Raw genomic sequence first — 21,601 nt, 5'->3', positions numbered from 1 at the left:
GAAAGCTTTGGTTTTTGATGAAATGCAGAGTTTTGTCTTCCAAGACACTTCCTGTTCCTGTGATCAGTGTTTGGGCTGACATTTATTTATTTATGAGCAGTATAAAATGTGTACGGCCAAACCTTTGAAAGTTTAGCTGAAGTTTTTAATCAGTGGATGATGTGCTTTGTTTGCTGCCATACTTTGAAGATTATTGTTGATTCTGCAGGTATTGAATTGCTTGAAGAGGGCTTTTGTGTGGCATCTCTGCATCTCTTGGAAACAAAATGAGGGGTTTCTTCTCTCAAATGATGGGATAGAATGTAGACTAAATGGTTGATCTTTTGCTCATATACATATATTCAGTTTCTTTGTGGCCTCCAGGAATCAAGCTGCTTTGTCTTAATCTTGTTCCCTGACTTTGTCACCGGATGATTATTTAGTAGAGGGAGGTCTCCATTGTGTTACGTCTGTTCCTTTCTGTCTAAGAGTTTTCAAGAACACTTGAAATCAGGGCCCTTTGTTGCATTCTTTTCAACAACATCAATGCATACAATCAAATCCAGTGTTGGAGAATAGGATTTTACAGGCAAAAAGCTCTTTTTAGCACTGTTTTTAACAAAGAGAGCATTTTATTGCTCAGAGGATTATCTTTAATAACTCTAGAGACTTCATGCAGCTCTCGTTGTTTATCATTTATTATATATTTATTATTTTGTTTCATATGTGTTTCCTACAGTAAAATTAATAAATAGAATAGATACAAATGAGACAGCTATTCATATACAGTAAAAGCAGGTTTAATGAAAAAAAAAAGGTTTAATGTGGATAGTATAGTTTTGAGAGAATATGGTGTGAAATGTTTGATTACAAACTGACTTTGACTTTAAGTTCACTGTGAGATGCCTAGAAACGGCCCTGGCTTTACAAATTTGTACAGTTTTTGTCTGAATGAAACAATTGAGATATTAAAGAGATTTTTTTCTTCCCTTTGAGTAGCATGAGAAAAAAATTATGATGATAAATGTAGTTAATGGAGGAGCTAGTTTTGGATTTTAGGAATTTGGAAAGAAAATTTATTTTAAAGAGGTCATATTATGCCCTTTTACAAATTCTTGATTTTGTTTTTGGGTCTACTAGGTTTTCATGCTTGAATGTTATTTTTTTTTCACATATTTTACATTGTTGCAGCACCTCTCTTCCCAGTCTGTCAGTAACACTCTGGGGTGCGTTTCTCAAAAGCATTGTTAGCTACCTATGGTCGCAAGTTCCGATTTGGCTTTTCACAAAACCATAGATCCATTGAACATTCGCAAACAGCGTCACAAACTCATTTGGTTGGAACTGCAGCTTTGGAGCTGTGGCTAGAAGAATAGTTTTTTGTTAAAATGACATGTGGACTTACCATAACCATGATTTTCAACACACTACTAACGCAACTCAACCAGGCCTTTTTTTGCATATGCCTTTTGGCAGGAATTATTTAAATGAGGGATATTGTGATGTGTTTGTTCCCAGAAGAAAATTCAGGGAGTTCAGAAACTGATATACTGATATATTTCTCTATTACTGATATAGAGAATAACTCCCTTTGGGGTGACTTTGTGCTTTGTAACTTTGCAGACTTTTTTCATGCTTAAACAGCAACATTACACACTAAAGAAAGTTGAATGTGTAAAAAAAGCATAATATGTCCTCTTTAATGTTTGGAAGAATTTTTGATTTATGATAACACATGTCCATTGTCGAATTAGAAATGTTCTTGTCAACATTCCTGTCTGAAAATATAGTCCTTACTCTATCCCTACCCCTGAACCTAACCCTACCCATAAATGATCTCTTAAAGCAGAGAGAAATGATAGGTGAATAACACTGACATAGACCTAACCCTGGTTGTAAGCCTAAACTTGACATAAACTGTAAACTTGCCCCTCAAATCTGATTGGTTGATGTTGATTCAAGAACACGTTGCACTGAAATCAGTAAAAAAAAACATGTGAAATCAGGTTGTGCTATGATGACAGCATCAAATGATTATTGGTATTATTATTATTGTTATACACTGCCCGGCCAAAAAAAAAAGTCGCTGTTTGGATTTTAATAGGCAAATACTTAAGAATCTATGAATGGATCATTATTACAGTGATTATTATGTTTCTAGCATGTTATATGTTTGGCAACGGTTCTTTTAACCCTAAAAGATGGAGTGTGTAGCTTTTCATTTCTTAAACAACCATGTAGGTAGACACATCATGGCCATATTCCAGGATGACAATGTCAAGATTCATCAGGCTCAAATTGTGAAAGAATGGTTAGGAGGGAGCATGAAGAATCATTTTCACACATGAATTGGCACCTCTGAGTCCAGACCTTAACCTCAGTGTAAGTTTTTGGGATGTGCTGGAGTAGACTTTACAGAGTGCTCACCTCTTGCATTGTCAATACAAGATCTTGACCAAAAATTGATGCACCTCTTGATGGAAATAACATCACAACATTTATTTCTATCAAGAGGTGCATCAAGATCTTGCACACCTGGATGGGCAGGGGGCTGGGACAGAGTTCTTGCAATGTTGTATTAGCATTGTTCGGTCAAAGTCCTTCAGACATTTTCCATTTTAGAATATGCAAAGGTCAGAAAGATTGTGAGCATAATTTTACATAGAAATTTTACTCGTGGTGGATGTCCTGTTGGCTTAGTCGGTTCTGTTTCAGTGCTATTTTTGCTCTCTGGGACAGTGAAGTTGCACTTGATATTTTGGGCGTGGGCTTTCAGCAGTCCTGTTTTCCACTGTGGTTGCCATGAGGATGGCCCCATCAGCCAATCAAGACAGAGATTTGATGAGTTTGCATCTTACACACACACACAGACATGATTGAGGCTCTCTGTGGTGAAATTACAAATTACAGTTGAGCAAGGAAGGGCAGAATCAGCAACCATACATGCCAGTCCGGTCAGAGGTCTTTAAATAACTCCTGTAGGCAAACACCCAAACACACACACAAACACACACACACACATACATGGAGTATCTTTTTAGCACATGCTTTCAAAGAAAGGCTCTCATGCACTCTCTCTCACACATTCACACACTTTTCCAGGCACGCGGTGTGTGATAAGCATGTATCTGTTTGGATAGCTGCACACACACTGTGGGAAACAGCGTGAGCCGGTTTAGTCAAGGCCGATTCCCAGCATTCAACTAACAGAGGAGGCACTTTAACCTGGCACAATGCAAATCCTCACAGGCATGTAAGCCGTCTGTCTCACAGCCTCCTCTATCTGTCTCTGCAGCTCTGCCACAAACATCTGACTGTTTCAGATGATGGCAGTCATATTTTATTACTCACAGAAAAGCTGATGTCGCTTGATTCGCTTCCCACTTTATGGTTCATGATGTAATCTTTGATACACTATCGACTATATCTGCTTGTAATTGAGCCCAGATTCAATTGCGCTAAACATACTGTGAAAAAAAAAAAAAAAAAAAACATTTGTGGTATCTGCTACCATTTGAAATGACTTTCTGTTGCAACAGATGAAATTCAGACGTACTGCATCCGCCATGTTGTTACTGTCACCTACCAGCGTCAGTTGCGTTGCTTCACTGCCAATCATAAATCCTTTCCCGTGGCCTCATGGGATCATAAAGTGTCTAACGAATGAGTAATTCATCCGGGTACTTTTCCACTACTGTTTTTCACATACTATATAGTAGAGAAGTATTTGATTTCGGACGCAGCGTGGGTGTTTTGCTGGGTGATTGCTAGTGCTTTACTAGGTGTTAAACTCAACGCCGCTATGTTAACATTGTTAGCATGTTGCTGTGTGGATTTTGGGTGTCTTACATGATTGCTAGAGGAGGTGTAAAACTTAAGGCCACTATGTTAATAATAATAATAATATGTTTATTTTTTATAGTGCCTTTCAAGAACACAAAATTAATACAATCAATAGACAAACAATAATACAATCAATTGATAAACAAAATATAACAGATAGTCAAAAGGGACATTCAGAAGAACAGAAGTTGACAACAAATAACTACAGATAATTAATATGAGAGATCAAGCAATCAGATGCTAAACATCACTTAACTTATATCAAAAGAGTGGTCGTGTAACATACAAACAGAAAAAAGGGAGACAGAGAAGCAGGAAGGAAAAAGAATTATTTACCGAGCAAAGTGAATAGATGAGTTTAAGTTGAGACTTGAAGGTCTGAAGAGAGGCGGTAACACGAAGATTATGGGGCAGCTTATTCCATAGCTTAGGGCCAATAATACTGAAAGCCCTACCACCCACATTAGAGAGTTTATACTTGGGCACGACAAGCAAGTTATCATTGCTAGATCTGAGGGTCTGGGCAGGAACATAAGGTTGCACTAACTCGACAAGGTATTGAGGTGCGAGGCCATGACAGGCCTTATAAACTAAGACTAAGAACTTTAAACTGGATACGATTGACCACAGTAAAGCCCTATTCGGACAGGATTAGTTTTACATGGGGATGTGGAGTAATGCAACTTTACCTCAGGACGTCTGTAATATTAATTGGCCAATTCGCACAGGACAAAACATCTCAGTAAAACTAGCAGAAGTGGGAGGGGTAACTCGATTTACGCCCCGCCATCACCTCCCTGTCGTCATGTGGGTATATGTTGCTTTCTCATACCATGTGCGCAAACCTGGCGCAAACACATATAATCTAAATATATAAACTATATATAACAATTAGGTCGGTCAAATGACTTATTATAAATTCTGATTGGATTATGATGGTAATAGGCACTTAGCTAAAGATAAAATTAGTTTTGTGCCTCTGACAATTGCTTCGATCTTCTTTTTGCTCTGAATGGTATGTAGAAAATACTTGAGGTTTGCCACAGACTTGTCCCACCACCTACAACACAAATGAATGTTTCTTCAAGTGCTTCCATGCTTGAAAAATGCGCAGAAAACTACTTTTAAACAGGAAATGATGGAATTTTACCATACATATTTACAGCGGGTCTATTCGGACGGGATTAGTATTACCTGAGGTAATTTTTCCGGACCTTTTTACAGAAGGTAAAAGTCGCTGTAATCTTTACTGACATTTTCTGTAATGATTACTGAGATGGCACATTCAGACGGGACTAAAATCACAGAGAAGCTCTGGTAATAATTACTTTAGCCCCACCTCTCCATGTAAAACTAATCCCATCCGAATAGGGCTGGTAGCTGGTAATAGATGGGAGTGATATGTACAGATTTTTTGTTATATGTAAGGGCTTGAGCAGCAGAGTTTTGTACCATTTGAAGGTGTTTACTTGCTTTGGCAGGTAAGCCGCTATATAAGAAGTTACAATAGTCCAATCTGGAGGTTATAAAAGCATGGATAACAGTTTCTGCATCTCTAGAATTAAGTGAGGGATGTATACGAACAATGTTTTGCAATTGGTAAAAGCATGATTTAACAATCTGACCAATATGTGAATTAAAACATAGCGTAGAGTCGAACAATACTCCCAAATTCTGCACAGTTGTTGAAGGCCTAACTTGGACACCATTGATATCAATAAAAATGTTGTGCTGGGAAAAGCTCTGTGATTTAGGGCCAACCAGCAGGATTTCAGTTCAGTCGTTTAACATTGTTGCTGTGTGGATGTTGGGTGTTTTGCTGGTACTTTACTAGGTGTAAAACGCAAGGCCACAATGTTAACATTGTTAGCATGTTGCTGTGTTAATGTTGGGTGTTTTGCTGGGTGATTGCTAGTGCTTTGCTAGGTGTAAAACTCAAGGCCACAATGTTAACGTTGTTAGCGTGTTGCTGTGTGAATGTTGGGTGTTTTGCTGGGTGATTGCTAGTGCTTTGCTAGGTGTAAAACTCAAGGCCACAATGTTAACGTTGTTAGCGTGTTGCTGTGTGAATGTTGGGTGTTTTGCTGGGTGATTGCTAGTGCTTTGCTAGGTGTAAAACTCAAGGCCACAATGTTAACGTTGTTAGCATGTTGCTGTGTGAATGTTGGGTGTTTTGCTGGGTGATTGCTAGTGCTTTGCTAGGTGTAAAGCTCAAGGCCACAGTGTTAACGTTGTTAGCGTGTTGCTGTGTGAATGTTGGGTGTTTTGCTGGGTGATTGCTAGTGCTTTGCTAGGTGTAAAACTCAAGGCCACAATGTTAACGTTGTTAGCGTGTTGCTGTGTGAATGTTGGGTGTTTTGCTGGGTGATTGCTAGTGCTTTGCTAGGTGTAAAACTCAAGGCCACAATGTTAACGTTGTTAGCGTGTTGCTGTGTGAATGTTGGGTGTTTTGCTGGGTGATTGCTAGTGCTTTGCTAGCTGTAAAACTCAAGGTCACAGTGTTAACGTTGTTAGCGTGTTGCTATGTGGTTACTGGGTAATTGCTAGCACTTTGCTTGGTGCAAAACTCGCTGCCACAATGGTAGGGTTGCTAGCATGTTGGTTACAATGTTAAGGTTGTTAGCGTATTTCTAGTGCTTTGTACATATAATTGTGTAAAATGTGTAAACTTTATTTGTGTATATCTGTATATTTATTAATTCTGTATCTACTGCAATTCTCAATGGCACAAAAAAACATTTTTAAAGCACACTTGGCCAATAAATTGCTAGGTGCAAAACTCTGTGCCGCTGTTTTGTTAGTGTGTTACTAGGGTGTTCTGGGTGGTTGCTAGGTAGTTACTTACTGGCCCCTGTCAATGATTGGGTCACTCTTTTAATGTCTGTCCCTTTTTGCCCATTTTATTATCTGTCAGGTGGAAATCTGATTCTTTATAAAAGTAATAGCAAACCGTCTCTCAATCTCAACAAGCCCCAGTTGTTTTTGAAAATTCTGAAAAAAAAAGCAGTAAGCAGTAATGATGTTTGCCTGAGCAGAAATCATTAATAACTGTAGTAACTGGTATTTTGGTGGTAACCATGGTAAAAAGACATGCAATACTATGCAATGCTGAGCAAAAATGTTGCAATGCTTACTGATGTATTGTCTCGTGCACATCTAGGGTCAAAACCAGCCATTTAATGCACATGCACATTACATTCAAAGACACACATACTATGTGTCTACTTTATGCAGAATGCTGGCCAGTTGACAGGAGATCACTGGAGATCACAGCAAAATTTCAAAGCTGTTAGATCCCAAGTGTCACAAATACAGCTTTCAAAAATCAGCTCAGACATGCTGCTCACAGCAGAGAGGACCTTGAACAGGCTTGACGTTACTGTGTTTAGACCCTGGAGTGAGGATGTCAACACACTGTCCTGCAGCCCACAGTTGGTAGGACAGTTATTCAAAGGCTTGATGCTAGAGAGCTGTGGTCAAAATATTTTTATGATCAGTTCCTGTGTGCTTTTACACAAGAATATTATGCTGAAATGTGGTCACTTAGATGTACACTGTGTGTCATGAAAGACGGATCGCATATGTCCTGTGTTTAAAGGACAGAGGAAGCTGTCCTATCCTCTGCTGAGTTGGTGCAGACGCACCTTGCAATTATCCCGTCCAGGGGGAAATTACTGCGAACAGGAGTTCCCCTCATCTCTGTTTCCACCGAGTGCTCGGTTTCTGCATGATGTCATATTGTCTGTTGGTGGCCTTGTGAAGGAACTACACTTCTGATCTTTATTTATCTTGCAGGACAATAGAGCTGGATTTGTTAGGTATTGTATATGTGCAGGAAATACTTGTCCCTGACTGTACAGTGGCGTTTCCACTGACTGCTCAATGCTGTGATGTCATTATATATCTCACTGTTTGAGTTTTGCAGGTTAGAATGTTGCAATAAAACAAAACAACAATAAATTATGATAATAATAAGTAAATTTGTGTTAATATTGCACTACGAATTGCTTTCTGACACATTTCAGAACTGAATGTAACGACTTGTGTAGCTAGAAGCATTTGAGTGCACATACTGGATAAGACCCGTTCACACCAAGAATGATAAAACTGCATTGACATCCACACCAATACAAGATAACATCCTGTTTAGCATGCGCTGCAGTTTTGTTGACTGTCTGCCACTTTAAATGCTTGTGTTCTTTAAAGCGGAATGGATTCTGATTGGCTGTCAATGTTTTCATCGTTCATCAGCTGGAAAAGATTGCTCTCAAAGCCACTTTGAAGGGTTAGTTTACCCAAAAATGAAAATTATCCCAGATTTTCTCACCCTCAAGCCATCCTAGGTGTATAAGACTATCTTCTTTCAGACAAACACAATCGGAGATATATTTAAAAATATCCTGGCTCTTCCAAGCTTTATAATGGTAGTGAATTGGGCTCGAGATTTTGAAGCACAAAAAAAAAAAAAAATCATCCATCCATCCATTAAAAAGTAATCCATACTGCTCCAGGGGGTTAATAAAGACCTTCTGAAGCGAAGCGATGGGTTTTTGTAAGAAAAATATCCATGTTTAAATCTTTATTAACTTTGTGGAAGTGCATAGGATAGAGCAAAGCAAAGCAAAACACCAGTCACGAATATGAAGTCTAAAACAAGAATTTTTAAAGAGAAATGTCGGAGGATTTCGATATAAGAGAAGAGGAGCTTGAGTTTGTTGCACAGCTGATTTGTTTAAACCATGAGAGGCGTCTAAACTCACACTACTCCTACATCCTGCGTCATACATTGCGTCAGGGGTTACTCATTTGGTGCAAGTTGACTTGCTAGTTATTTTAATTTATAAAGTTTTAAATATGGATATTTTTCTTACAAAAACTCAACGCCTTAGAAGGCCTTTATTAACCCCCTGGAGCCGTATGGGTTATTTTTTATGATGGATGGATGCACTTTTTTGAGCTTCAAAGACTGCCCCCCTTCACTACCATTATAAAGCTTGAAAGAGCAAGGATATTTTTAAATATATCTCTGTTTGTGTTCGTCTGAAAGAAGATAGTCATATACACCGAGGATGGCTTGATGGTAAGTAAATCATGGGATCATTTTCATTTTTGGGTCAACTATCCCAAAGCAAAAAAGGTAAGTTAAGCAAAAAAAAAAAAGCTTAACGCCTGCTAACTGGAAGGAGACTAGAGGCTGTTTTTTGTTTTTTTTAAATGGATGTTAATGGAGGAAAGGCTTCACTACGCTGAATAAACTAATTATCATTATAGTGTGGTGGAAACTTGCCTTTATATTGAAATGCATAACTAAACTGTAGATTAATTTGTAGAGAATCTAATTGTCTTCTTGTCTTTTTCTCTTTTCAGGTGTATCTCATCAATGTCACGTACTCTGACTCCACATCCCACGTCATCTACAGAAGATACAGTAAATTCTTTGACCTTCAGGTAGGCTTACTTAAGTATTACCTAGTATTCTTTTACTTTTATATAATTTTTTTTTTTTCAGGTTTCAGCTCAGCACTGAGTTTTATGTCTTTTTAATGTTGGTCTTATGCAAGCCAGTGCTACATTTGCACGCCTATTTCTCCCTCTTTCTTACATTTAAATGTGCTTTATTAGTATGAACATTAATAATAGTGTATTTTGTATTCACAAAGGAGTGGCAAGGTAGAGGAAAATTAATAATAATAATAAGAAAGAATGTAATATGAGTCTAATGCTGTTTAATGTAGCATGCGTTATTGGCCGCAGCCAAGGGGTTACGCTGAATGACATTTATGGGTGTATTTTACAAATTAAAGTCTAACTCTGCAACAGAGCTCTCAGGACACCTCTGCCAATAACAGTATTTGCTTTGGAAGCAGAATGGAGGAAAGACAGCATTCACACCCAACCCTTCAGGTGCAGCAGGCCCCTCTGTAAAGTCTGGGAAGAAAGATCATGTGTGTTTTGGTGTGTGAGGACGTGTATAGGGTTAGGATGACGGTGCACATTTAGTTGCAGTGTAAGCATGTCTCTGTGAACATGTCTGTACAATTGGTACTGTAGTTTGTGGTCAGTAAAAAGTTTGGGGTTAGTAAAATTTTTCAGTAAAAAAATACAGTAAAAACTGTAATATTGTAAGTATTATTAGAATTTAAAATAAATATTTTTTTCATTTTAATATATTTTAAAATATAATTTATTTCTTTGATGGCAAAGCTGAATTCTAAGCATCATTTCTCCAGTCTTCAGTGTCACATGATACTTCAGAAATCATTCTAATTTGATATTTTGCTGATCAAGAAACATTTCTGATTATTTTCAATGTTGATAACAGTTGCTTAATTTTTGTGGAAACCATGATACATTTTTTTCTTTGATTCAAAAGAACATTATTTATTTGAAACAGAAATCTTTTGTAACTATCTTTTCTGTCTTTACTGTCATTTTTGATCAATTGTTATGTGTCTTTTGCTTATAAAAGTATTAAAATATTATATAAAAAAAACTTAATTTGCAGGGTTTCCTAGTCATGAAAAACCTGGAATTATCAGGTAATTTTAAAATTGTGTTGTCCAGACTTGAAAAAGTCATGGAAATCAATAAAACTAAATAAAGTTTTTTTTTGTTTTGTTTTATATTTTATCAGCTTAAAATTCATCTTTGTGGTTACAATCCCTGCAAAAATAAATAAATAAATAAATAAAATCTTGAAAATTTATGGAAACTGATTGGTTAAAACAACATTTTAATGCTATTTTATTCTTTAAAGTACAATATATACCATGGTAGTGTTGTCAAAAGTACCGACTTTGGTACCTTTGGTACTGAAATTTTAAAAACGTGACGCTTTGAGCGCTGTTGAGCGGATTCGTAAACATCTCTGATTGGCCATTGTGTTGACGCGCTCATCGGATATGCCTGTGATTGGCTACAATGATCAACGCGTGGAAGCATTTGAAAGAACACGGAAGTGTTTGAATTTGAAAGCGTTTTGAAAGTGGGAGCGTGAGCGATTGAAAGCAGGCGTCTAACAGTGGACCGATCCGCGATAGACGCCTGCTTTCAAACACTCCCGTGTGTATCTGTGTAAAGGCTTAGTGAAGAGATTAATTGATGACTATTTACAACGTTTTTACAGCGTTGATCATTGAAGCCTATCACAGACATATCCGATGAGCCGTGAAAACAACGGCCAATCAGAGATGTTTACGAATCCACTCAACAGCGCTCAAAACGTCACATTTTTTTACTTTCAAGTCTGTACTTTTGACAACACTATACCATGGTATATAAAAAAGGCTATGATTTGGTTCTATGATATACATCAATATACATTAACATCTTTACCATCACTGTACCATGGTACGCTGTTCCTCAGTACATTTTTTGTTAGGGACGGATGTATTTGTGTGTGGAATATGTTTTTTTTGTTTTGTTTTTTTTTGTAGTTGTGAGTGTAAGGAGTTTTGGGGTCCCCCAGGGCTGTTCTACATATCTACAGTCTGTTGAGGTTATTAGTGGTTAATGTTATGTCTCAAAGACTCCGGTGTTTAACACAGGAGCTAATGGCGGCCATGTTGTGTACAGGGCAGAGAGATGAAGTCAAAGCCTCCATTGATAAGCTGAGAGGGCAACTAACCCAGTCAATCACTTCCCTCCTCTTGAGTTCCTGCCTCTCCATGGGATAGACGACAGGAACAATAACAAACGTTAGGAAGAGGGATGTGCCTTTTATGAAGTGTCAGCAGATGTTTCAGATCATTCTAAGAATGTATAAATAATGCACCCGGCTGTGCTTTATGGCTTTAGTAGTTTTGTAGTTTAGGGGCTTAGTACACTCATGTTTGGATTTGGATAGTACACTACTGTTTAAAAGTTTGGGGTTATTCAGCAAGGATGCATTAAATTAATCAAACGTAATAATGTTACAAAAGATTTCTATTTAAAATAAATGCTGTTCTTTCAATAGTTCTATTCATCAAAGAATGCTAAAAAACTGTATCACAATTTAATATTAAGCAGCACAACTGTTTTCAACATTGATAATAAGAAGAATTTTTAATTATATTAGAATGATTTCTGAAGGATCATGTGACACTGAAGACTGGAGTAACGATGCTGAAAATTCAGCTTTACATCACAGTAATAAATTACATTTTAAAATATATTCAAATAGAAAGCACTAATTTTTAATTGTAACAATATTGCACAATATTACTGTTTTACTGTGATTTTGATCAGCCTTGGTGAGTATGAGACTCTTTAAAACATTAAAAACACAAACTTTTGAACAATAGTATATATTAATTAATGAATGTGAAAAATGTTTTAAGAGGGCTTATTTTCCCCATATACATGTTGACTGTTAAAGTGTACATCTACTCTAAATGCACATATTAAAGGTGCCCTAGATTCAAAAATTGAATTTACCTTGGCATAGTTAAATAACAAGAGTTCAGTACATGGAAATGACATACAGTGAGTCTCAAACTCCATTGTTTCCTCCTTCTTGTATAAATCTCATTTGTTTAAAAGACCTCCGAAGAACAGGCGAATCTCAACATGACACTGACTGTTACGTAACAGTCGGGGTGTATGCCCCCAATATTTGCATATAACAGCCCATGTTCCCAACATTATGAAAGGCATTAGACAAGGGCAGGCAGTATAAACGTCTGGATGTGCACAGCTGAATAATCAGACTAGGGAAGCAAGCAAGGACAATAGCAAAAAATGGCAGATGGAGCAATAATAACTGACATGATCCATGATAACATGATGTTTTTAGTGATATTTGTAAGCATTCGTTAGCATGTTGCTAATGTACTGTTAAATGTGGTTAAAGTTACCATCGTTTATTACTGTATTCATGGAGACAAGAGAGCCGTCACTATTTTCATTTTTAAACACTTGCAGTCTGTATAATTCATAAACACAACTTCATTCTTTATAAATCTCTCCAACAGTGTGTAATGTTAGCTTTAGCCACGCAGCATAGCGTCAAATTCATTCAGAATCAAATGTAAACATCAAAATAAACACTGTACTTACGCGATTAGACATGCTGCATGACGAACACTTTGTAAAGATCCATTTTGAGGGTTATATTAGCTGTTTGAACTTTTTTTTATGTTGTTTAAGGCAAGCGCGAGCTCTTGGGGCGTGGAGCACCAGATTTAAAGGGCCACACACCCTGAATCGGCTCATTTCTAATTATGCCCCAAAATAGGCAGTTAAAAAAATGAATTTAAAAAAATCTATGGGGTATTTTGAGCTGAAACTTCACAGACACATTCAGGGGACACGTTAGACTTATATTAAATCTTTTAAAAAAAAGTTCTAGGGCACCTTTAATGGTAATATTGTGAATACTGTTTAACACATTCAGCACTTTTCTGCATTCATCTGAACCATAGCTGAATCAGGGAGAATCAGGGAGCAATAAACATCTCTTAAATGTGCCTATGGATGGTTTTGTTGAGTATAAGTGCAGTCATCAATTTAAGAATTCATTATCTTTCAGCGTTACAGCCAATGCGCTCTTGGTTAGCATTAGCATTGCGTGTAGAAATGTAGTTGAACTCCAAGCTAAACAAGTGAACTGTGCTTAAAAGCTTCCCATACACACTGACCGCTGGTTAAACACTGTTTAACCATTCTCTAATGCTCCACAGTTCATTTAAAATAAAATCACTCATGCTGGCCAAGAATAAGGCCCTGCGCTTTCATTCCGCTAATTTTTTGTTAGCTGAGCTGAGGTCTTTAGTTATCCAAACATATGTGCAGACCGAAATGTGAGACATCTGCAAGTGTTTCCTTAATTGTACAGACAAAGGCCATCATATTCTAGAACATCCTTTAATTATCCCTTACAAACATTTACCATGGTAACTATAGTTTACAGTGTAATAGCCTACCATGGAGTAAAACTGTGGTTAGGCTTGGTATTTGCTACCACTGTCTTCAAAGAATCAAAAAGAAAAAAAAAAGCACAAAAAGATTCTGAAAGCTGTTTAAAAGAGAGAGCCCATTAATAATGCTTTTACATTAGTAATATAACTGCAGGAACTGGTGAATGTTTGGAAAGAATTATCCTTTATGGTTTTACTACTTTAGCAACATTATTTATTTTATAATGCACTGTGAAAAAACGAGCCTGCAAAAGTATAAAATGTTGCTTCTTGCACTTTTTGTGCTAATTTCAAAGTGAAATGTTCAGTGAGTTGAATGAGTATCCAAAACAGATGAATGTGAATGAAAACATTTCATTAAATTGGTTGTTGTACGTTTTGCGGCAGTTCAGAATTTAGATGTCCGATGACTGGCACTAAAGGGTTACTGCTCTATCGCGTTTGAAAATAACGTTTCACCTGCTCTAAACCCGACCCTATAAACATAACCAATAGTGTTAACAAAAGCAGACGTGAGATAAAAATGCTTTTGCTCTTTTATCATGACTCATTTTTCATACCTCGTACCTCAGCGCTTTGCATCACAAGTGCTGTACCAGGTGAGCTACCGAGCAAGTTTACTATGTTCACTCAAAAAAATGAATTGTTGGATTTACTTAAAAAAGCAGCGTCAAGTGGTTCCACACAACTATATTGAGTAATTTGTACAAATAATAATTTAGTTGTATGAACAAAAGAGATTCAAGTAAAGTTGACAAAATTATTTTGAGTAAATACAAATCATTTGAATTTGTCACTGTTACATCATTTTTATATGTGCAGTTTACTTAATAATGTTACATTTGTATTTAGTTCATTACGTAATGTGAACACATTTGACTTATTCTACCTTATTAAACAACTATTTGCACTCAAAAAATAACGTGTTGAACAAACTCAATTTCATATTATTATTTAATGTGTATATGAGTGCTCACACCGTAAACACAGTGTGCATAATGGTGAACATTACAGAAACTCCTCTAAATGTCCAACATAACTGAACATTAAACACTAACATAAACTAACAACATCTTTCCCTTTACTGAAAAACACATAAAATTACACTTTAATCCCTAAATTTACTCTCCTAATGCAATTCCTTGCAAAGCATGCTGGAAACTACGGATTCACTGCTCTGTTAGTTGTCATCATTAATTTGTGCGTTTCACTCAGCAATGTTAGGTTGACTGAACAAACACTTAAATGTGCTATGTACGTACATCAAAAAATAAGTACAGTGTACTTATTGGGTTCATATTGAATTGCAAAACACTTTTGCTGCTAGAGCTGGGCCGAGTGTTGTTGGAGCTGAATGAGGCCGCAGGAACGATTGCGCAACACACGCCTCACGAGCAGCTGAACTTTTATTATGCCACAGTCGCCGGCGCCGCTTCCGCTTTTCCGGTCATGAGTATGAGGTAACGCAGCTCTGTTTATTATATTAGATACATTTGACTGTGTTGAAAATATAACGTTATAACGTTACTCTGTGCGTTCGCTCGGCGGCTGCTGTGAGACACTTGTTGCACATTGCCGTATGATAGATCGATTTTAGATTATCATATTAAATGCTGGATGGCTTGTGTTGATAAATGGCATGCAATTAAAACGTATTGTATGATGGAGAAATGCTGTATTACTGTTACTAAAAATAAAGCTGCATCTGATTATACTATGTTATCTACTTCACAAAATAGTGTTTTTCTCAGAGGCATGGTAAAGCATGGTAGTTGCAAAAAATCAAGAAAATTTGATTTAAACAATAAGACTAAACATGTTGAGCTATATAACAATAATTAGTTTTCTGTCTATAAATATATCAAAACAGTTGTTACCTTGTCTATTAAAACATGTAAATATTAAAGTGTCTTTGGTGTTTCCATGGTTTCTTCAAAATAAAACCGGAAACCAAGGGTAACGCGGGTATGACGCAATTGACAGGCGACTCCTCACACGTCCCGGAGCCTTGGTTAAAATTTCAATTTTCTCACGATTTACAAATAGTTGGAAACATTTTGGATATTGAAAGTACTCAAGTGAACAAAATATATAACACTGGCCTAGTGGATTTTGGATATTTTACTGCAAAATTCTTACATATTGCACCTTTAAGTAAAGCTAACAATACTCATTTATAGTAGAAACAATTAGATTAAATTAAGTTCATGTAGTTACATGAGTTTTTTAAGTAGTGTGAACAAGGATGGTTTGAGTGAAACTAACAACAATGGAAGTGCTTTTTTTTTCAAATGTTTTGAGGTCATATCATAGTATTGTGCAAGGAGAAATATGTTGGTGTTTTAATGCAAATAGTGTTACTTGAGCTGAAAACTGTAGTGAATAGTAGGTATAGGCATGTTTTGTGCACTGCGCCTATGTGGAGCAAAAACGGTTTTGTAGAAACCATAGCTACAGTGACCTAAAAATTGTGATGATGGTTTTGCCAATGGTTATGCACAGTGAAACTATGGTTATTATGTAAGCACTATGGTCAGTTTTCATAAGGGGTGGGAGTATATTCTTGGATGTACATCAGGAAGCCTGTATTGTTTGTACTTCTAGGTTCTTGTTTGAAGTTTCAGGTCTATTTTGTCCTCTTTGGTCTCTGCGGAGCAGCCACCCACAGAGCTTATGTATAGCTAACTCAGAGTAAAAACACACCATTTTAAACTGTGAACTAGAAGCAATTTTGTGATGTTAAGTAAATGGATGCTTGCATCTGTCTCAAAGCTTGGAGACTGGTTACAGTGGATTCTCTATGCCATAAGCATATGCAGGTACAGAATGAAGTATTGTGAGCAGAATGTTAAGAGGTGACCTCTGCTGCATAGGTTACTCCTCTCATACTCCTTAGAGGAGGTGGGTGTGTCTCATTGTCAAGTACACTGGCAGTGCTCCAGTACTGTACTATGCTCAGGTCTTCATCTTATTGTACAGCACTGCAGAGTCCTGACACCTGCATTATGCATGAGGTGATTCATCCTGTATTTCTCACCCTCACTGTAAATTTGTGTTCTTTTCTTAACCTATTTTTGTTTTAGGAAGAAGGTCAGAGAAATGTAATACAATGAACCGTAACAAATTGTCAAGAAACTAGGAAAAGGATAACAAACTGCTGATCTGACAGCATTAGGGATGAGTCAGGATGCTTTTGATTAGTCATCCAGCAGCTGTCTAGTCAATTGTTGTGTTCAACTTGTGACAAATGTTTTCAACAATAAGAAATGCTTCATGAGCACCAAGTCAGTATTAGAATGATGATTCTGAAGGATCATGTGACAGTGAAGACTGGAGTGATGATGCTGACAATTCAGCTTTGCATCACAGGAATAAATTACATTTGAAATATATTAAAACAGAAAACTGTTATTTTAAATTGTAATAATATATTTCACAGTATTACTGTTCTATTATATTTTTGGTCAAATAAATGCAGCCTTTGTTATATAAGTGACTTCTTTAAAACATAACAAGGAACTATTTGACTTGTCATACAGACCACCTTTTATATATTTCTAAAACAGTTGATGGTCCCCATTGACTTCCATAGGATTTTTACCCATACTATGGAAGTCAATGGGCCCATCAACTGTTTGGTTACTGACATTCTTTATGTTCAGCAGAAGAAAGAAACTCATAGAGGTTTGGAACAACTTAAGGGTGAGTAAATGATGAGAGAATTTTCATTTTTGGGTGAAATATCCCTTTAAAGAGCGTCATTGTGTGGGCTGCTAAGCTGGTTGAGATGGGGATAAGGACAATAATACACCTGACAAAACATCAAGACATCTGCTTTGCATTTTCCTCTCATCTAAGCTGACTCTGTCAGCTGAACTAAGTCTAATCTGTCCAAGACCAAACCAAGACCAGCTGACTGCAGGATTTAACATGCATTGACTAAGAACATATTGTGCATATTGGAACTTCATTCGTTTGACGGCTGCATTTCCTTAAAAACCTGAAAACCCTTGGTTTTGTGGATATGGGGAAATTTTTGAGTTTTAGGTGCCCACCTGGATTTGTTAAAAGTGAGAAACTATTCATTCAACATTATATTTAAAAATGTTTTAGGCATACTGCAAATGATCAGACAGTTTACATCTACAACCACTGTACAACACTATCCCAAATATGTAGTGCTGATAATATTGGATGCCTTTTTCCACTTCCCTTTATACACAGGTCTGTAATACATTATCATTAATATAGATATGTGCAGCTGAACTTTTTTTCGTAAGCTTCGCCTGCTCTATTTTTCTTACCACCCTCTGAAAGATTCAGAACAGAACAGACATCTGTCTGGCACTGGATGATCTCCCCCAGTTCGTGCTCAGGCAAATGGAGGGTCATTCAATCTAGATTTGGGAATGCGTAGGCAGCTCAGCCAGGCCCGGCCCGGCCTGAAAGTCCAAAATGGGTGTCTAGACCACAAGGCTGTGCAGGAACGCCAAAGGCACCAATGGCTGAGGTAACTCAAGGCCTCAGCATTTTGGGGGCGTTCAGGGACGCTCCACTCTGCCTACTGTACTGCTGTCAGTGTGGGAAGAAGGAGCTTGATTGTTGAAGCTGGATAAAGGCTTGTTTCATGAGCAAGGTCGAGTTGTAGTCAGGAGACCGACACCTACACTTCAGAGACACACTGGCCTTGTGCTCAAAGGGACAATGGAGGGTTTTGAGCCTGTGGTGAAGAGAGAAGTTGCCCTTGGCTTCTGATCTGAGGCCAGAGTTGTGCAAGCAAGAAAAGCCAGAGAGACTAAATTTAGTGTCCAGTCCATTTGGAAGGAGGTTTCCATCCTACTCTAGTTATTTTTTTATTTAACTCTTTATTTTATGTTTGGGTTTCAGAACCAACCAGAGAGAGAGACACACAAAATCTTTATCATTACAATATGAACTCAAACCTTTTTCACTAAGTAACTAAATGTATTTAATTTCTATAACTAAATTATCTGGACTTCATGCTATTTTATTTATTTATTTATTATTTATTTATTTTATTATTTATTTATTTTTATTTTAATAAGTACTATCTTTTTATTTTTTTATTATATTTTATCATATTATTATTTAAAATTATATTTATTTCTAAAAAAATAGTTATAAAAAATTACTATTATTTTATTTTATTATTTTATTTTTATTTGATTTTATTTTTTCAATTATTTTGTTTAATTTTATTTATGTATTATATATCTATATATTATTATTATATATGTCATTAAATTGTTCCATAACCAAATTATACTTGATGCTAAAAACAAAAGCACTCAAGTCAGCCTTGTTGAAGCTGGTCTTTCAGCTTGACCAGCTGGAAAGATCTGTAATTCTTGCCAACAGACCAGCTCGACCAAGTTGTGAAATCAACTAAAAACCAGGATTTGTTTCACTTGTTATTTTTCCTAGCAAAACATCTGAGACAAAGCTGAATGCTTAAATGAAACATAATTGGAGAGCTTTCAAAGCTAAGCTTTGGATGTAAAGTTTTGTGTAACAGGATGTGTGATCTGGACGTGTGTGCCAGTGTTGTGATGGATCTAGTAATGAAGTGGGACTCTTTTGATGTGTTTGCTGTTGTGGCTGTGGCCATGTTGGTGTGTGTACTCACATGTCTGAATGTGGGTTTATTGTGCATTTCTCTGTGTTGTTGCCAGACTCTGGGCTTTTGACCACCTCTCTGATGTCTTTTGATGTTTTCATAGACTTTGAGTCTGTACTGCCGCACAAACAAGCTTTGAGCTAGTATACGACTGAAACCAGGCTATGAGCTATTAGAATAAATATAGTAAATAATTTCCCTTCCATTCAGAGGTGGTGCCATGGACAACATCTAAGCTGTTTTGTAACAGATTGGAAAAGACAACTGAGATTATATGTAGGAACTAACACAAGCTGCAGTGAGTGACTACATTACATGCAATCATTTGTCAGGTAGCCATTGTTTAATGTAAGGGTCAATGATGTAAATCTCTTTTTTTTTTTTTTTTTTTTTTTTTTTTTACCCAGATCTATTAAGTTGCATTTAAAATGAAATGTATGCAGATGATGACTCAGATGACTTTTTCTTAAGTAGGGTAGTGTAATCTTAATTATTATTTAATTATAATTATTTATTTAAAGAAATAATAATAAAAGGATTAATCTGCTGATGAACAGAAATGTTTGCGCACATTTGCACCCGTAAATTAAGATTGGGCGTGCCTCTCTATGTGACAAATCAGTTCATCTGATTAGTCAGTGCTATTTGCATATGCATGACGTACCTCTATACCTTCTGAAACGAGCCTGGTAACTGAGGCTATCACCTTTTGTATTTAAGGGCTCACTTCATTGTTTGAAGTAGTGGCTGCTATCTCTATGATAATGAAGCTGTATAGGTATGATGATTGGATTAGGGCTGGTGAAATTCCAGAATCTTCCAGAGCTATTCTTGCTAAAACTGTATTTACTGAAAACTGAAAACTGAATTCATTTGCATGCTTTGTTTAAGATCACCACCCAGGTGCTTTGTCTCCATGCCCCCTAAAATGTATTCATTCCAACTGACTTTGAACTGTTTGAACTAACTAGTTTTGTTAACTTTAATAAGCATAAAATACCATGAAATATATTGAGTTAAATATAAAGCTATTTTTATTGATACTTCTGTTTATTGAAATATCAGTATAATTAACATTTCTTGATTTTTTCCCCACTCTGATTATTGTCTTGTCTGCAAAAAATACATGTGATGTTGTCTTAAAATTTGGCCAAAATGGGGAATTTTAGAAAGCAGGTTGCTGGCTTAATTATTGGAACAGCTTTTGTGTCTGGACTGTATTATGTCTTAAGAATTGGCATCAAAAGGAAGTTGTGATGGTCTTTTCTTTCCTATTGTGACGTATATACAAGTGAAATGGCTTCCTAAACAAGAAGAAGTGTAGAACAGGACTGGTTTTGTCCATGGGGAATTTGGTTTTTGTTTGCTATTGGTCGATCTCATGTGAATGACAGGTTGCCCCGCACTCTTGCCAGTAAACATGTCATCAGAGAAGAGAAGAGATGTCGCTGCAAGAGGAAGGGGAAGATATTTTGATTGAAGATTACGAGGACACGTGAATTGAAAAAAAATTATATGTGAATGGATAAATCATTTATATTACATACCGCCAATATTCTATAAAAAACTTGCAATTTTTTTTTTTTGATTTCATGGTGACTTTAAAATGTTGTTTAGGCAACTCACTAGGTTTTTTTGACATGAAACATTGTGCAAATGTTGGGATATATTTACCGACTCCTTGTTACCTACCACACACTGTTACGGAATGTTTTAGTCGCTTGATAAAGTTGTTTAAGTTGTGTGGCATAAATCTTGTGAATAAGGTCGCTCAGTATAAATAAATGAATCTCTCTTTGGTCTAAAATTCGGCCAAACTCTCACACAAAACCCCAAAAGGAAGGGTGTGCACGGGAAGCCAGCTTTAAACTGAGTTAGTTGTAGAAGTCTTTCTATGAAAGGGAGGACTCTGTTTGTTTAAACTCTTCCCTCTGGAGTTTTCACTGTACAATTTACACACACGCTGTCGCTAGGATGGGCACGTCCCTCCGTTTGATCCCTTGTGCTGAAGTTAGCCTAGTTGGCACAGAACATGGAAATTATTCAGAGATGCTCAGAATAATAATTGTGTCTGACTTTGAAGCACTGTTTCTGTATGTATGTAGTCATTGTGATGTACAGATGTGGAATATGTAATTATGTCGTTGGCAGGAATGAGATCGGGTTGCGTTTATATGTCCAGGGTATGTGAAGTGTTGAGTTTTCTTGGGTGACCCAGATTTGCTGGGGTTTTCTCTGTACC

General features: G+C 36.7%; 1 protein-coding gene across 6 annotated transcripts in view; it reads left to right on the top strand.

The window, feature by feature from the left end:
* sh3pxd2aa (SH3 and PX domains 2Aa) overlaps positions 1–21,601 on the top strand; it is a 137,728-nt gene that overhangs the window by 12,075 nt on the left and 104,052 nt on the right. For all 6 annotated transcript variants that reach the window (XM_048196365.1, XM_048196369.1, XM_048196363.1 and 3 more), the window contains exon 2: positions 9,190–9,270. In XM_048196365.1, the coding sequence (XP_048052322.1) occupies positions 9,190–9,270 (81 nt within the window). The remainder of the gene's footprint in view (positions 1–9,189; positions 9,271–21,601) is intronic.

The sequence above is a fragment of the Megalobrama amblycephala genome, linkage group LG7 (assembly GCF_018812025.1).
Source record: "Megalobrama amblycephala isolate DHTTF-2021 linkage group LG7, ASM1881202v1, whole genome shotgun sequence".
In the NCBI taxonomy this organism is placed as follows: Eukaryota; Metazoa; Chordata; class Actinopteri; order Cypriniformes; family Xenocyprididae; genus Megalobrama; species Megalobrama amblycephala.
The sequence above is the reverse complement of the archived record's forward strand: the minus strand, read 5'-3'. Positions and strand labels throughout refer to the sequence as shown.